The sequence below is a fragment of the Amblyraja radiata genome, chromosome 9 (genome assembly GCF_010909765.2).
Source record: "Amblyraja radiata isolate CabotCenter1 chromosome 9, sAmbRad1.1.pri, whole genome shotgun sequence".
NCBI lineage: Eukaryota > Metazoa > Chordata > Chondrichthyes > Rajiformes > Rajidae > Amblyraja > Amblyraja radiata.
Window position 1 is genome coordinate 4,668,809 of NC_045964.1, and position 14,242 is coordinate 4,683,050.

At 46.8% G+C, this 14,242-nt stretch overlaps 1 protein-coding gene across 2 annotated transcripts in view; it reads right to left on the minus strand.

The window, feature by feature from the left end:
* Positions 1 to 6,362, minus strand: part of mok (MOK protein kinase) — a 103,720-nt gene extending 97,358 nt beyond the window's left edge. Inside the window, exon 1 of one of the 2 annotated variants that reach the window (XM_033026535.1) lies at positions 6,182 to 6,359. In XM_033026535.1, the coding sequence (XP_032882426.1) occupies positions 6,182 to 6,281 (100 nt within the window). In that variant the 5' untranslated portion in view covers positions 6,282 to 6,359. Of the gene's footprint in view, positions 1 to 6,181 lie in introns of both variants that reach the window. The other variant, XM_033026534.1, reaches the window with a different exon arrangement.
* Positions 6,363 to 14,242: the final 7,880 nt, after the last annotated feature.

Genomic DNA, 14,242 nt, shown 5'->3' on the forward strand with positions numbered 1-14,242 from the left:
AACATACATTTTTAAAATCCAAGTTTCACAAAGTACTGTTAGCCCTAATTTTCCTTTTTCTACTTCATAACATTCTATATTTCTGTTTTAAAGCGATACATTGCTTAGGACAAACCTCACAATTCTTAAGAAGCAACCAAAACAACACAAAGATCTAGATTTACCAAGTTGCATAATAACAGTAAAAACAGCATTTAACGCAAATAGTTATGGTGGAGACAAAATAAGGATGAAAGAGGAGTAAAGAGCAATAATATTTATGTTGTATTTTTATATTTGAATTATTATATTTTGGATTATAAGGGAAACAATAGATATGGATTTTTTAGAAGATGATGCTAAGATAAAGGTTATTCATTAGCTATTTAATAGCATAACAAGAAGGGTTATGGGACTGTCCCACTTGGGCGACCTAATTGGCGAGTTTAGAAGAGTTTGAAAAAATGACATGTTGAAGACCTCCTTCGACAATGTAGAAGACCTCCTTCGACCTTCTTCGACTATGTAGAAGACCAGCTTTGACTAACTTCGGGAAAATTGGACACCGAATAGTGGAGAGTGAAGACGACATCCTTCGATCGCCTTCGACCTCCCTTCGACTATGATGAAGACTATCTACGACTACCTTCGACTACCCTCGATTACCTACGACTAACATACCGACATACTACGACTAAAAAAAGTATTGATTTTTTCCATGGCGACCTTTTTTTACTCGTGGGCATTTTTTTAACATATTGAAAAAAATGCCGCGACCTAGCTGAGGCCTCGAGTACGCGGAGAACACTCTCAAGCATGAAGGAGAGTTACAAAGACCTCCTACAACCTCGTGTCGACCATGCTGCGAGTATGAGTCGAGGGCAAACTCACCAGAACTCGCGGATTAGGTCGCCCAAGTGGGACAGGCCCTTTAAAAACCCTTTTTTTGTCAATATTAGTTATGTACTTCATTACCAAATAACAAATTACTGATGATCACTTTGAGCTTTGCCAGTATCGCACAGCACAACCTGGAACTAAAAATGGGCTAAAACTGTAATTTCAGCATTGAGATGAGAGGCACTTTTCTTGACATGAGGAAGCACTTGACCTAGTATGGCATCAAGTACCCCTGATATAACTAACGCCAATTGTAATCAAATGGAAAACACATCAACCCTACACAAAGGTAATGGTCATGATTGTAGTCATTATTTCAGCCACAGAACGGCACGGCAAGGCACGGCAAGGCAAGGCTATTTGTATAGCACCTTTCAACAACAAGGTAATTCAAAGTGCTTTACATAAAACATTATTGCAGGTGTACCTCAAGGTAGTGTCCTAGGCTCAACCATCTCCAGCTGATTCAACAATAAATTTTGATCCATGCTAAGGTCAGAAGTGAGGATGTTTACTGATGATTTAGCAATGTTCAATTTCACTTGCATCTCCTTGGAAAATAAAACGGTTGATGCCTGCTTGCAGAATGACGTGGACATTTAGGCATGGGTTGCTAAGTGGTAAACATTTCTATTGCACTGGTATGTAGAAGGGATGTATTTGCCATTGATCAGACCATTATGGTCTAACTGCTTATCCTTGATGTTCAATGACTTTATAGTTGCTGAGTCCCCATTAAATGGAAACTCAATTAGACCAGCCCAATAATTTATGTGTTTGCAGAAGGTCAGAGAGCAGGTATTTTCAGTGACCTCCAAGCCTTTCCAGCCTCTAAATTGCAGTCAGTAATATAATGGAACACAATCCACTTATCTCCACCAACACTTGACACCATTCAAAATCATACAGCCTCGTTGGTTGGATCTTATACAAAAAAATCATATTGATCAACATTTACTCTATTTACAGTAGATCTGCAGAGTGTTTCCAGTTGTGCTTCTTCAATGTGCAATGAGATATAGACACCATGGTATTTATTAATCTGCCATTTAACCATGAGAAATTTGCAGCAAATTGCAATTAATTTAAAATAAATATTTATATCTCGTAACTTTTCTCTATTCTATAAGTAAGATTAGGTATGTACATAATTAATATGTGTTGGAAGAAACTGCAGATGCTGGTTTGCACCGTAGACACAAAATGCTGGAGTAACTCAGTGGAACAGGCAGCATTACTGGAAAGGATGAATGGGTGATGTTTCGGGTCAATACCCTTTCTTCAGACTGGAAAAGGGTCTGAAGAAGGGTGACGACCCGAAACGTCGCCCATTCCTTCTGTCCAGAGATGATGTCTGTCCCGCTGATTTACTCCAGCATTTTGTATCAACATAATTAATATCATCAGTTATCTAAAAAAATGATTTTATGTTCATATGTACAAATCAATAAGTAATGTTGAACTGCCAAAGCCTTTCACTCTTATTCCTTACTTTTCAAATCTACCTCTCCATTAACAGTTCCCTGGTGGTCTTCCGTCCTAATTTTCATGTAAACTTATAACTTTCATGTAAACACAGAAGATGCAACACCTGTCCTTATACCTCATCGACAGGCCCCGACAGTCCTTACAGGTTAGGCAGACGTTCACTTGCACCTTCTCCAACCTCATCTATTGTAACCGTTGTTCAATATGTGCTCTGATACATCGGCGAGACCAAACGTAGACTGGGGGATCGTTTCGCTGAAGACCTTCGCTCAGTCCGCCTGGACCTACCTGATCTCCCGGTTGCCAAACACTTTTATTCTCCTCCCCTTTCCCACACTGACCTCTCTGTCCTCGGCCTCCTCCATTGTCAGAGTGAGGCTAAACGCAAATTGGAGGAACAGCATTTCATATTTCGCTTGGGCAGCTTACAACCCAGTGGTATGAATATTGATTTCTCTAACTTCAAGTAACCCCTGCATTCCCTCCCTCCCTCTCCATCCCTCCCCCTCACAACTCGCACTAGGTTTTTGTTCTCACCTAGCAACCAGCTAACAATGGCCTGTTTCCTTTAACATCGTAACTTTTTTGCATATCTTTAATTCATTTGTTCTATATCTCTCTCTACAACATCGTCTCTATCTCTCGTTTCCCTTTCTCCCAACTCAGTCTGAAGAATGTCACCTATTCCTTCTCTCCAGAGATGCTGCCTACCCCGCTGATTTACTCCAGCATTTTGTATCTACATAATTAATATCAGTTATCTAAAAAAATGATTTTATGGCCATATGCACAAATCAATGTAATTTTGAACTGCCAAAGCCTTCTTCCTTGCCATCCTTATTGCCACTCTTATTCCTTACTGTTTTCAAATCTACCTCTCTCCATTGTCTGTTCCCTGGTGGTCTTCCGTCCTGATTTTCATGTAAACTTATAACTTTTTAATTTCTCTGAGAAGGTGAATCTGTTAAGTTTATCCACATCAAATCAGTCAGTCAGTCCATGAGGTCATACCAGTTTATTATTGCATCATTTTTCAACAGTATTAGCCACAATGATGAGGATATATTTTCTACCAACAAGGTATAATAAACTATCTCTAAAGAAAAATCTATCAAGGTAATAAGATGTTATGGTCAATTTTGCTACTGATACTGTTGCATTATTGTCAAATTATATATTCTTAGTCCTTAAAATATAGCAGGCAATAAATTTCTATGTTAAAAACAATGCCAGACTTTCTAGACATTAAATATAAAGTATCGATTGTTAATTGTAATTCTTCCCTTTGGGCAATGAGAGGTCCCATAAATGGCACATCTAATGGAGGTCATAAGTGATATGAGCAGAATTAGGCCATTCGGCCCATCAAATCTACTCTGCCATTCAATCATGTCTGATCTATCTCTCCCTCCTAACCCCATTCTCCTGCATTCTCCCCATAACCCCTGACACCCATACTAATCAAGAATCTATCTATCCCTGCCTTAAAAAAAACATTGACTTGACCTCCATAGCCTTCTGTGGCAAAGAATTCCACAGATTCACCACCCATCCCACAGATTCACCACGATCTCACAGCTCCAGATACCCAGTTTCAGTCCTGACCTGGGGTGCAGTCTGTGTGGTTTGCACATTGATCCTATGACTATGTGGGCTTTCTTTGATTTCCTCTTATATCCCAAAGACATGTGAGTTGGTAAATTAATTAGCCACCGTAAATTGCCACTAGTTTATAGCTGAGTTGAGGAATCTGCGGGGAATGAAGTGTAAAATGTAATTAATGTAGGATTGGTGTGACTGGGTGGTTGATTGTCAGTGAAGGGCCTCTTTCCATTCTTTCTGTGACTCTATGACAGTGTGACTGGGATTCTATAACTGTCCATATATATCATATTATAAATTGGTAAGTGTACAAAAAGAAATGGTTCTCATTTCTAAAGAACATTTGAACCTTAAGCTTTGTAATCAGCACGTAATCTTATTAAAGACACAACATATGAATCATGTTAGACTTTAGCAGATGAATTACTTAAGTGGGTATTGTTACCCATTCATAAAACTGGAGAATCAAGATTCAACAACGCTGCCATACCAGGAAAGCACAGCAAATTTAATTTCTTGGGAACATTAATGACATAGTTTGACTTTTAAGGGAATCTAGTAGTTTCATGGTCATTACTACTGATATCATTTTTTATTCTGGATTATTTAATGTGCTAAATTAATATTAATCAACTATCACGGGGATTTAACTTAGTCCAGGCTTCCATAATTTTAGTCCCAAAATAGTTTTCTTAGTTTAGAGATACAACGCGGAAACACGCCCTACAGCCCACGGAGTCCGCACCGATCAGCGATCCCCGCACACTAACACTTTCCTGCACACACTAGGGACAATTTTACATTTATACCAAGCCAATTAACCTATAAACCTGTATGTCTTTGGAGCATGGGAGGAAACCGAAGATCTTGGAGAAAACCCACGCTGGTCACAGGGAGAACGAACAAACTCTGTAGACAAGCACCCATAGTCAGGATCGAACCCGGGTCGCTGGCGCTGTAAGGCAGTAGCCGTACAAATACAATGGTGCCACTCCCTTTGTAAATTTGAACTTTTTACTTTTTGTGGAATAAATAACTGAATGTGGAGGCGAAAGTAATCTTCCTGTGTCTGATGCAACTCCGAAGTTCTAAATGCAGATGATTCTCTGATTCAAATTATATGATCACTCCCTTCACTGGTCACCCTGCTGTCATCACATCAATTAAACCAATGTTCTATAGTTCCTTTATTATCATATGTTCCAAGGTACCGTATGATTCTTTTTTGCATACAGATCAGTAAGGTTATTGCCATACATAAATACAATCCCCAGTTAAGTACATAATGTATAAAAACTACCCACTGATTCTGTATGGAGTAACTCAGCGGGATAGTCTGAAGGGTTTCGACCTGAAACGTCACCCATTCCTTCCCTCCAGAGATGCTGACTGTCCCACTGAGTTACTCCAGCATTTTGTGTACATTTGATTTAAACCAGCATCTGCAGTTCTTTCCTACACACTGAGTCTGTATGCCAGGTGTTGGCGCCTGTTGCAGTAAACATCAACGGGAGGAGGAGTTGGAAAACTAGACTTGAGGTAACCAAAAAATGGAAAGTGCGATCAGGCAGGCTGATGTGTAGGAAGGAATTGCAGATGTTGGATTAAACTGAAGATAGACACAAAAAGCTGGAGTAACTCAGCACTCTGCAGCATCTCTGGAGAAAAGGAATATGTGATGTCTGAAGAAGGGTCTCGACCCAAAACGTCACCTATTCCTTTTTTCCAGGCTGGCTGATTATTGGACAAAAGGACACAAAATGTTGGAGTAACTCAGCGGGTCAGGCAGCATCCCTGGAGAACATGGATAGGTGATGTCTCGGGTTGAGACCTTCCTTCAGACTTTGTGTCCTTTTGAGTATTAACCAGCATCTGCAGTTCTTTGTTTCTGCTGATTATTGGCCAGTAATTAGCCAACAGCGTTTAAGAAACATTTAGACAGGTACATGGATAGGTTAGGTTTAGAGGAATACGGGCCAAATGCAGATAGGTGGGACAAGTGTAGATGGGACATGTTGTTGTGTGTGGGCAAGTTGGGTTGAAGGGCCTGTTTCCACACAGTACAACTCCATGGCTACAGCTTTACAGAAGATCTTTATGATTTTTCAACCATTCCATTAAGAGTGATGAGAGCAAGAGGGTGAATGCTAATGTTAGTCCACAATTGATTTTGTTTTCAATCTCTACCATGAACATAAAAATAACATCTCACCTTTAGATATCAGTAAGTTGCTCAGTGTGAAATGGGCTGGCATCTTTTGGTTGCGCCTTTGTTTTTCCTTCAGATTCCCTGTGTTCAATAAATCTACCATCCTGGATTAGATTAGTTTCAAATGATGCTTAAAAACAGATGAGAAATCTGTCTGCCAGTCCTACTTTATAGTTTGTGTACGTGGGTTTCCTGGAGATTTTCAGTTTCAACCACTGTTTATTTTTTCATGGCATTGTCACTCCCTTTTTAAGTTGAGGTTGCTCTGATCTATTTATATCTCAAGGTTATCCCTTCATTTGAGAAGCACTGAAAGGTTACTTGTTCCTTCATCATTAATCACTGGGTTCACGTTTGACTATCTGCCAAAACCAATACAGCACTGGACAACCACCAAAGGTATCCAAAAACATACTAGCTTTGAGTTGCTAGTTGGAATAACATTCTGCTGACAAAAGCAAAAAAAAAAATGTTGCTGGATGATGTAACCAATATTTTAAAAGAACCGTTTCCAACTTTTTTTTAATTTTAGTTGCCTTTTAAGGAATTTGACAATAATCCAAAATAGAAAATTTACAGTTTAAACATCCATAATTCAAGATTTATTTCTGTGTAGCTCGCTGGTTATGGTGTCAAATTAAGCAGAAATATTCTATTTCTTGGAAGGAACGGCAGATGCTGGTCAAGATAGACACAAAATGCTGGAGTAACTCAGTGGGACAGGCAGCATCTCTGGAGAGAAGGAATGGGTGACGTTTTGGGTCAAGACCCTTCTTCAGGCTGAGAGTCAGGGGAGAGAGAGTCTAGCTATATGGAAAGGGTAAGGTGTGAACATGACAGATCAAAGCTGACGATGATAAGGAAATGTAGAATCGTTCATTGTTAGCTGAGGGGAGGCATACAATTAGTAAAATTAATCAGAAGGACAGTGAAACTATCTTATAATGTAAGTGGAATTATTTGGGATGGACATAATGAATGTTAACAAATAATTCATTATCAACACTGCGCTGACAGTAGTTTGGACTTCATAAGGCCTATGGAAACATGGTTCAGTGAAGAGGAGCAAGATATGGGTAGATAGGTGTGAGGTGATTAGTTCAATGGGATCACTGGCAGCAGAGTTGCACCAAGCTACATTTGGAAATCTGAAATAAAACATAAAATTGTGACAGATTAAATCACTACAATGGTGAAGAATGGCATCAGGTCAGAAGCTTAAGATGCAGTATCAGTCTGGAGGAAAGAAACATGAAGGGAAGTAATACAGAGTGTGATCCCTAAGAGCAATGTCAGGCAACGTTCAATAGTTTATGTTTTAGTGGATGCAGAGACGACGACCAAGTTCTTAGAACGATCTTTATTAATAACTCGCTCCTTAGTCAACAGGTCTATGCACACGTGACCGGCCACAACGGTGGTCAGCCGAACAACTGCCGCGCGAAAGCGAAACCGCGAGAAAACCCCGGCCCCTCCCGGGTCACGTGCCCACGGCTTCCGAACGCTGGGTTCGATATGTGCGTGCGCCAGCAGGCGCCGCTACATGCCCCCCCCCCCAGAAACCGAGGTACGGAAACGCACGGGTAACCGGACTGTTCAACCGGAATGCGTAGTCTGAGAACGTGGGACGAGCGTAACATTAGGGGCCGGCAAAACAGAACCGGAGAGGCGCGAAAACCGCGAACGAGGGACGGGCGTAACAACGGGGACCGGTGAAACTAAACCAGGGGTAACAGGTGCAGAGGGCGGCAAAACGGCCGGCGGACGCCCTCTACGCCGCGGAGTGGCCATAATCACCGAGCTATCCTCGTCCACGTAGGCTGGCTTAAGGAGGATGACGGAGATGAACTCCTCCCTGCCACCCATGTCCAACGTGAACATCGAGGTACCAGTCTCTAACACCTTGAACGGTCCTTCGTACACCCGCTGTAACGTTGAGCGGTGAGCATCCCTACGAAGGAAAACATAAGCACAATCCTGTAACATAGTAGGCACATGCACCGCGGCTGACCCATGTCGAGGTGGGAACCAGGACCAACGCGCGCATCCGCTCGCGAAGGTCAGCTAGCACCGCCGAAGCCGGGACCTCCTGATCGTGGGTGGCGGTTAAAAAATCCCCAGGTACCCGCAAAACCGAGCCATAAACCAGCTCGGCCGAGGGGTGTCGAGGTCTTCCTTAGGCGTAGTTCTGATGCCTAGGAGAACCCAGGGCAACTGGTTAACCCAATCGGGGCCGGTGAGCCGGGCCTTCAACGCCGATTTAAGGTGTCTGTGGAACCACTCGACTAAACCGTTCGACTCCGGATGATACGCGGTGGTCTGGTGCAGCTGCGCCATACCACACCACAGGGAGGATGTGAACTGAGCCCCATGATCGGTAGTGATATCGGAAGGGACCCTAAAACGAGCGATCCAATTGGAGACAATAGCGCAGGCACAAGCCTCAGCGGAGGTATCAGTCAACGGTATCGCCACCACCCACCTGGTGAACCTATCCACAATAGCGAGCAAGTGCGTGGCCCCGCACAAACTGTAGCAATGTTACAAAATTTTGAGATTTTAAAAATCAAGTCTGTAATTTATCCCATCAGATAAAGCATAAAAATAAGTTTAATTTGACACCTAATTCACTTTCATATCTCAAGTATTTAAAAAGTTATGGCCATTTTCATACTCGGAAATGAGCATCTTGTTCCCTATTGATTTCTATGGACATAACAAAAAAGCTGTGATCGTGAACAGTCAAAAGCCCATAACTTTCTTAAAAATTAAGAGAACTGAATGAAATTTTCAGTTATCATAGAGTGAAGCATTCTGAAACAAATATAAAATAATCTTACTTGGATGACCTGAAATTAAAGCATATAATTAGTTAGTTACCTAATTGTAGCTAATTTCAGACTTCAATTACTAGATCTAAACATCTATCCATTTCTTAATAAATGATTAACATTTTTAAATAGCCTAAATGTCCAAATAATATTCACAAATAATTCACAATAAAACATGATTTTTAAATCTCATTTACATTAATTTATAGACCAAATGGAAGGAATTTAGTGCTCAATTGCTGTAAATAAATGCCCATTTAAATCAGCTTTTCAGTGGGTCCCTGTGGAACGCGCTGGTTTAGAACGTTCACATTGCGGTAGATTTGTGCCCCAAATGCCGAGAAAAATACTGCGGGATATAATGGGCCCAAAATGAGCTACTCGCAATATTAAACTTTGTATAAAGGGATCTTTAGAAGCCCTTTTTAATGTAAAAATAAGCTACATACCTTCTGTGGTTTGCTCTATGGGACCCTGCGGTTGCTGGCGGTCGCGGGTTTAGAGATTGATTTTTAAACTACTATAACTATTATACGAGGCCTTTAAAACTAACAATAGCTTTTGCGACGGGGTCTTCCAGCGATTTTTCGTTAATAATTAACTAGGCTGAACATCTTCGATTTGAACAGCCTAGAGAAAATCGCGTTTTAAACCCGCCCCTCTAAACGGCGCCAAAATCGCGCACACCCGCAGCGACAGATTTTCAACGACACTTCAGGTAGGCTTTGCAACATACCTACAAACTGGGCAAGGGAACCACCAGGTCAACATGAATGTGCAGAAACCTGCCGTCGGGGACCGCAAAATCCTGCACTGGCGGGCGCGCATGTCTTTGCACCTTAGAAGTCTGGCAGGGAATACAGGGGCCTATGCGGCGACCTGTTTTCGTAACCCGTGCCAGACAAACTTGGAAGCTACCAGGGCAGAGGTGGCGCGAATGGACGGGTGGGCTAGGCTGTGAACAGTGTCGAATATACGTCGCCTCCAGGCAACAGGGACGATCGGGCGGGCCCTACCTGTGGAAACATCACAATGACCCGCACGCCCCCGGCGCCACAAGGCACCTCTGCCAGTTTGAGTCCCGATTCGGCCCTGCGGTAATCCGCCATACCGGCATCAGCCCTTTGAGCCGCTGCCAGCTCAGCATAATCCACTCCGAGGTTTAAAACGGAAACCGCAGGGATAGCCGGACGGGATAGCGCGTCAGCCACAACGTTCAGCTTCCCCGCCACATGCCGAATGTCAGACTGAATTCAGATATGTAGGTGAGGTGCGCTGTTGCCTGGCGGACCATGGGTCGGTTACTTTATTCAATGCAAACGTGAGCGGCTTGTGGTCCGTGAATGCGGTGAACGCGCGGCCCTCGAGGAAGTAACGGAAATGTCTGATCGCTAGATAGAGCGCGAGGAACTCCCGATCGAAAGCGCTGTACTTAATCTCCAGGACTCGCAGCTGCCTGCTGAAAAACGGCAGCGGCTGCCAGCGGTTACCTACCCGCTGCTCGAGGACAGCGCCCACCACGACGTCCGAAGCGTCAATGGTGAGAGCCGTGGGGGCGGATGCCCTCGGGTGTACCAGCATGGTGGCCAGTATGGTCTTAGCCCCCTCGAAAGCTACACTTGCCTCATCGGACCAGACCAGATCCTTGGGCTTGCCTGCTAGACATTGAAACAACGGTCGCATAACGGCGGCCGCTGACGGAACGAATCGGTGGTAAAAATTTACCATACCGATGAATTCCTGCAGGCCCTTGACGGACAGTGGCCTCGGGAAACGACGGATTGCGTCGACCTTCTCAGGCAGCGGTTGGGCGCTGTAAAAGGACTTGTTCGACACACAAAGTCTCTTACTAAGTATCTTTATTAAAGGCACTACACACATTATGCTCTAGCTGTCCGTGGTCATCACTGGGACTAGAGAGCGAGCTAGAGGCGGGGAAGCTACAATTATACAGGAGACAATGGGGAGTGGTTAGTAGTGGTGAGGTCACTATGTTAAAGGAGCATGCACTGATCTACATCCTTCCTCTTGGAAACAAAGCGACCACGGCTCATACGCTAGAGGCAAACCATAAGCAGTTAGAAAACATCATGACACAGACTACTCGCACACTCCGTACCGGACAGGCGGCTTGACCAACCGCCCAGAGCGGGTGCGCAACCCGCCTTCCCCTTCAACCGCAGGAGCTACAGGAACGGGGGCAGGGACAGAGATGGGAGATCCGGGAGACAAACGCCCAGGAGAAGGAGGAGAACGGGGGGATGGAACGGGTACACCAGCTGGTGAGGCAGGAGAAGGAGGCTCGCATGGGCTGGGCACAGGGAGCTGAGAGGGAAGTGTCCGGGGCATGCGAGGAGTGACAGGGGCAGGAGGAGTTTCAGGCCGCGGGGAATGGACAGGCGGCGAAAACGGGTCCGCGGGAGGCGGAGCAGGCTCGTTGACAAGCAGCAGGTGCTGGCGAGTCTGACGGTACACGGTGCCCTCGTAGTCAACCAGGTAGGACCGGGGAGAGTCGGCATTGCCAACGACAACGGCCAGCCGGTGATGACCGGAGGTGGACATCATCCGGACAACCTGGCCTTGGAACAGACGGGGAAGCAGTCGGGAAGATTTGTCAAAGGAGCGCTTCTGGATGACCTGCTTCTCGATGATGCGCTCCTTGACAGCGGCAGGGCTGCGGACAGCGGGATTTAGAGATTGCTGAGAAACCGGGAGAGGGGGTCGAGTGGTGCGGGACATGAGGCGCTGGGCAGGCGAACCAAGTGCGGGGTCCCGGGAAATGTTGCGGAGGTTGAGGAGGGCAAGGTAGAAGTCCGAATGGGCAAGCCGACAATGTTCCAGCAGCTCCTTGGCGCTGCGGACAGCGCGCTCCGCAAGGCCATTGCTTTGCGGGTACTCGGGGCTGCAGGTGATGTGGCGAAAGTTCCATTGGGTGGCGAAGGCGCCGAACTCTGCGCTGGTAAACTGGCTGCCGTTGTCGGATTGGAGAGTCACCGGGGAACCAAAGGTAGACAAGTGGCGGCGAAGCTTCCCGATGACGGCAGCAGACGTGAGGGAAGGCAGCTGGTCCACCTCGAACCAGCTGGAGTAGGAGTCCACCAGGACCAGGAAGTGTTTGCCACGCCATTCGAATATGTCAGTGGCGACAGCCATCCACGGCAACTCGGGGGCCGGCTGCTGCATGAGAGGTTGGCGTTGTTGATGAGGCAGTAGGCTGTTACAGGCAGCACAGGCGGAGACCCTGTCCCGAATGTCCTGAACCATGCCCGGCCAGTAAAACTGGGCTTGGGCCTGGGACAAAGTGGCCTCCACCCCGGGGTGGCCGTTGTGTGCGGTTTGGAAGCAGTGATCCCGCAGCGCGTCCGGCACCACGACCTTGTGACCCTTCACCACCACGCCGTTGTGCAGCACCAACTCGTCCCGAACCAGGAAGTAGGGCACGGCACCGGCCGGTAGGGAAGAGCGTCGGTCAGGCCAGCCACGGCGGATGACGCCCTCAAGCTGTTGCAGGGCAGGATCAGCGGCAGTGTGTTTGACCAGGGACTGCATCTGCCAAGAGGGAACAATGTTAACGTTCAGTACCATCAGGTCAGAAGATTCGTATGGATGGCGGGCAACGGAAGGGAGCGGCGCACGGGACAATGTGTCGGCCACGAACATTTCCTTGCCCTTGCGGTACACAATGTTGAACGTGAATCGTTGGAGCTGCAGCATCATTCGCTGCAACCGTGAGGAGGCCGCATGGATAGGCTTGTTCAAGATAGAGACCAGCGGCTGGTGGTCAGTTTCAATGGTGAAAGTGTTGCCCAGAATGTAGTCCTTGAATTTGGAGCATGCGAACACCACGGCAAGGAGCTCCTTCTCGATCTGAGCATAGCGCTGCTCAGCAGGGGTCATGGTGCGAGAGGCATAGGAAACAGGCAGCTGCCGATTGTCATGGAGCTGCAGGCAGGCGGCACCGAGGCCGAACCGAGATGCATCGCAGGTGAGGACGATTGGCCTGTTCAGGTCAAAGTACGTTAAAGTCGGGGTGCGTGCGAGCTTGGACTTCAGGGCTACGAATGCCGACTGGTGATGCGGGAGCCAGACCCAGGCATTGTCCTTTTTGATCAGCTCCCTCAGGGGAGCACTCAGTTCGCTGAGGTCGGGTATGAACTTACCCAGGTAGTTGACCATGCCCAGAAAGCGCTGCAGGCCGGGCACGTCTGTGGGAGCGGGCATTTCGGTGACCGCAGCCGTCTTCTGGGGGTCTGGCTTTAGTCCCCTGGCCGTGAATACGTGGCCCACGTAAGTGACCTCCTGAACGCGGAGCCGACACTTCTTCGGGTTAAGCTTGAGCTTGATCTCACGAGCCCTGTCCAGGACTTGGCGGAGGTTCAGGTCGTGCTCAGCGACGTCCCTCCCGTATACCAAAATGTCATCCACAATAATAGCGCACGGCAACCCGGCAAACAGCTGATCCATGGTCCGCTGGAAAACCTCGCTTGCTGAGTTGATCCCAAAGGGCATGCGGAGAAAACGGAACCTGCCGAAAGGTGTGCTAAAGGTGGTCAGGAAGGAGGAACGTTCATCCAGAGGGATCTGCCAAAAGGAGCTCTTGGCATCTAGGACCGAGAAGACTGTGGCCGGACCGACCTGTGCAGCGACGTCCTCCACCGTCCGCATGGGGTAGTGCGGGCGTTGGATAGCAAGGTTCAGGTCCTTCGGGTTGATGCAGATCCTGATCTCGCTCGCATCTTTCTTGGCAGCGACGACCATGGTGGAGACCCACAGGGTGGGAGCGCTCACCTCCCTGAGGATGCCCGTGGAAACCATGTCACGCAGTGTGGACTCCACGCGGCCCTTCATGGCAAAAGACACACTGTGGGCCGGTCTAATCACCGGGTCGACCCCCGGGTCAACAACGATTTTATAGGCACAGGGCAGTTTGCCCAGAACGTCATCGAAACGGTCGGGATACTCGTTCAGGGGGTCCATGGGGGCCTGCAGCAGGTGGATGTCGCGGTGAAAAGAGACCAGTCCAAAGTCCTGGCATGCACGGGTGCCCAGCAGGGTGACGTTATCAGAGTCCAGCAGGAGGAAAGTGAGGGGCCGAGAGGTCTCGAGAACTGTACAGATAACCGTGGCCTTCCCCACGGCGACCAGAATACCTCCCCCATAGGCATGAAGGCGGGAGTCATCGGGAGTCACCCTCTCCCCCGAGCTTATCTCGTGCCTAACGTGTTCAACCTGC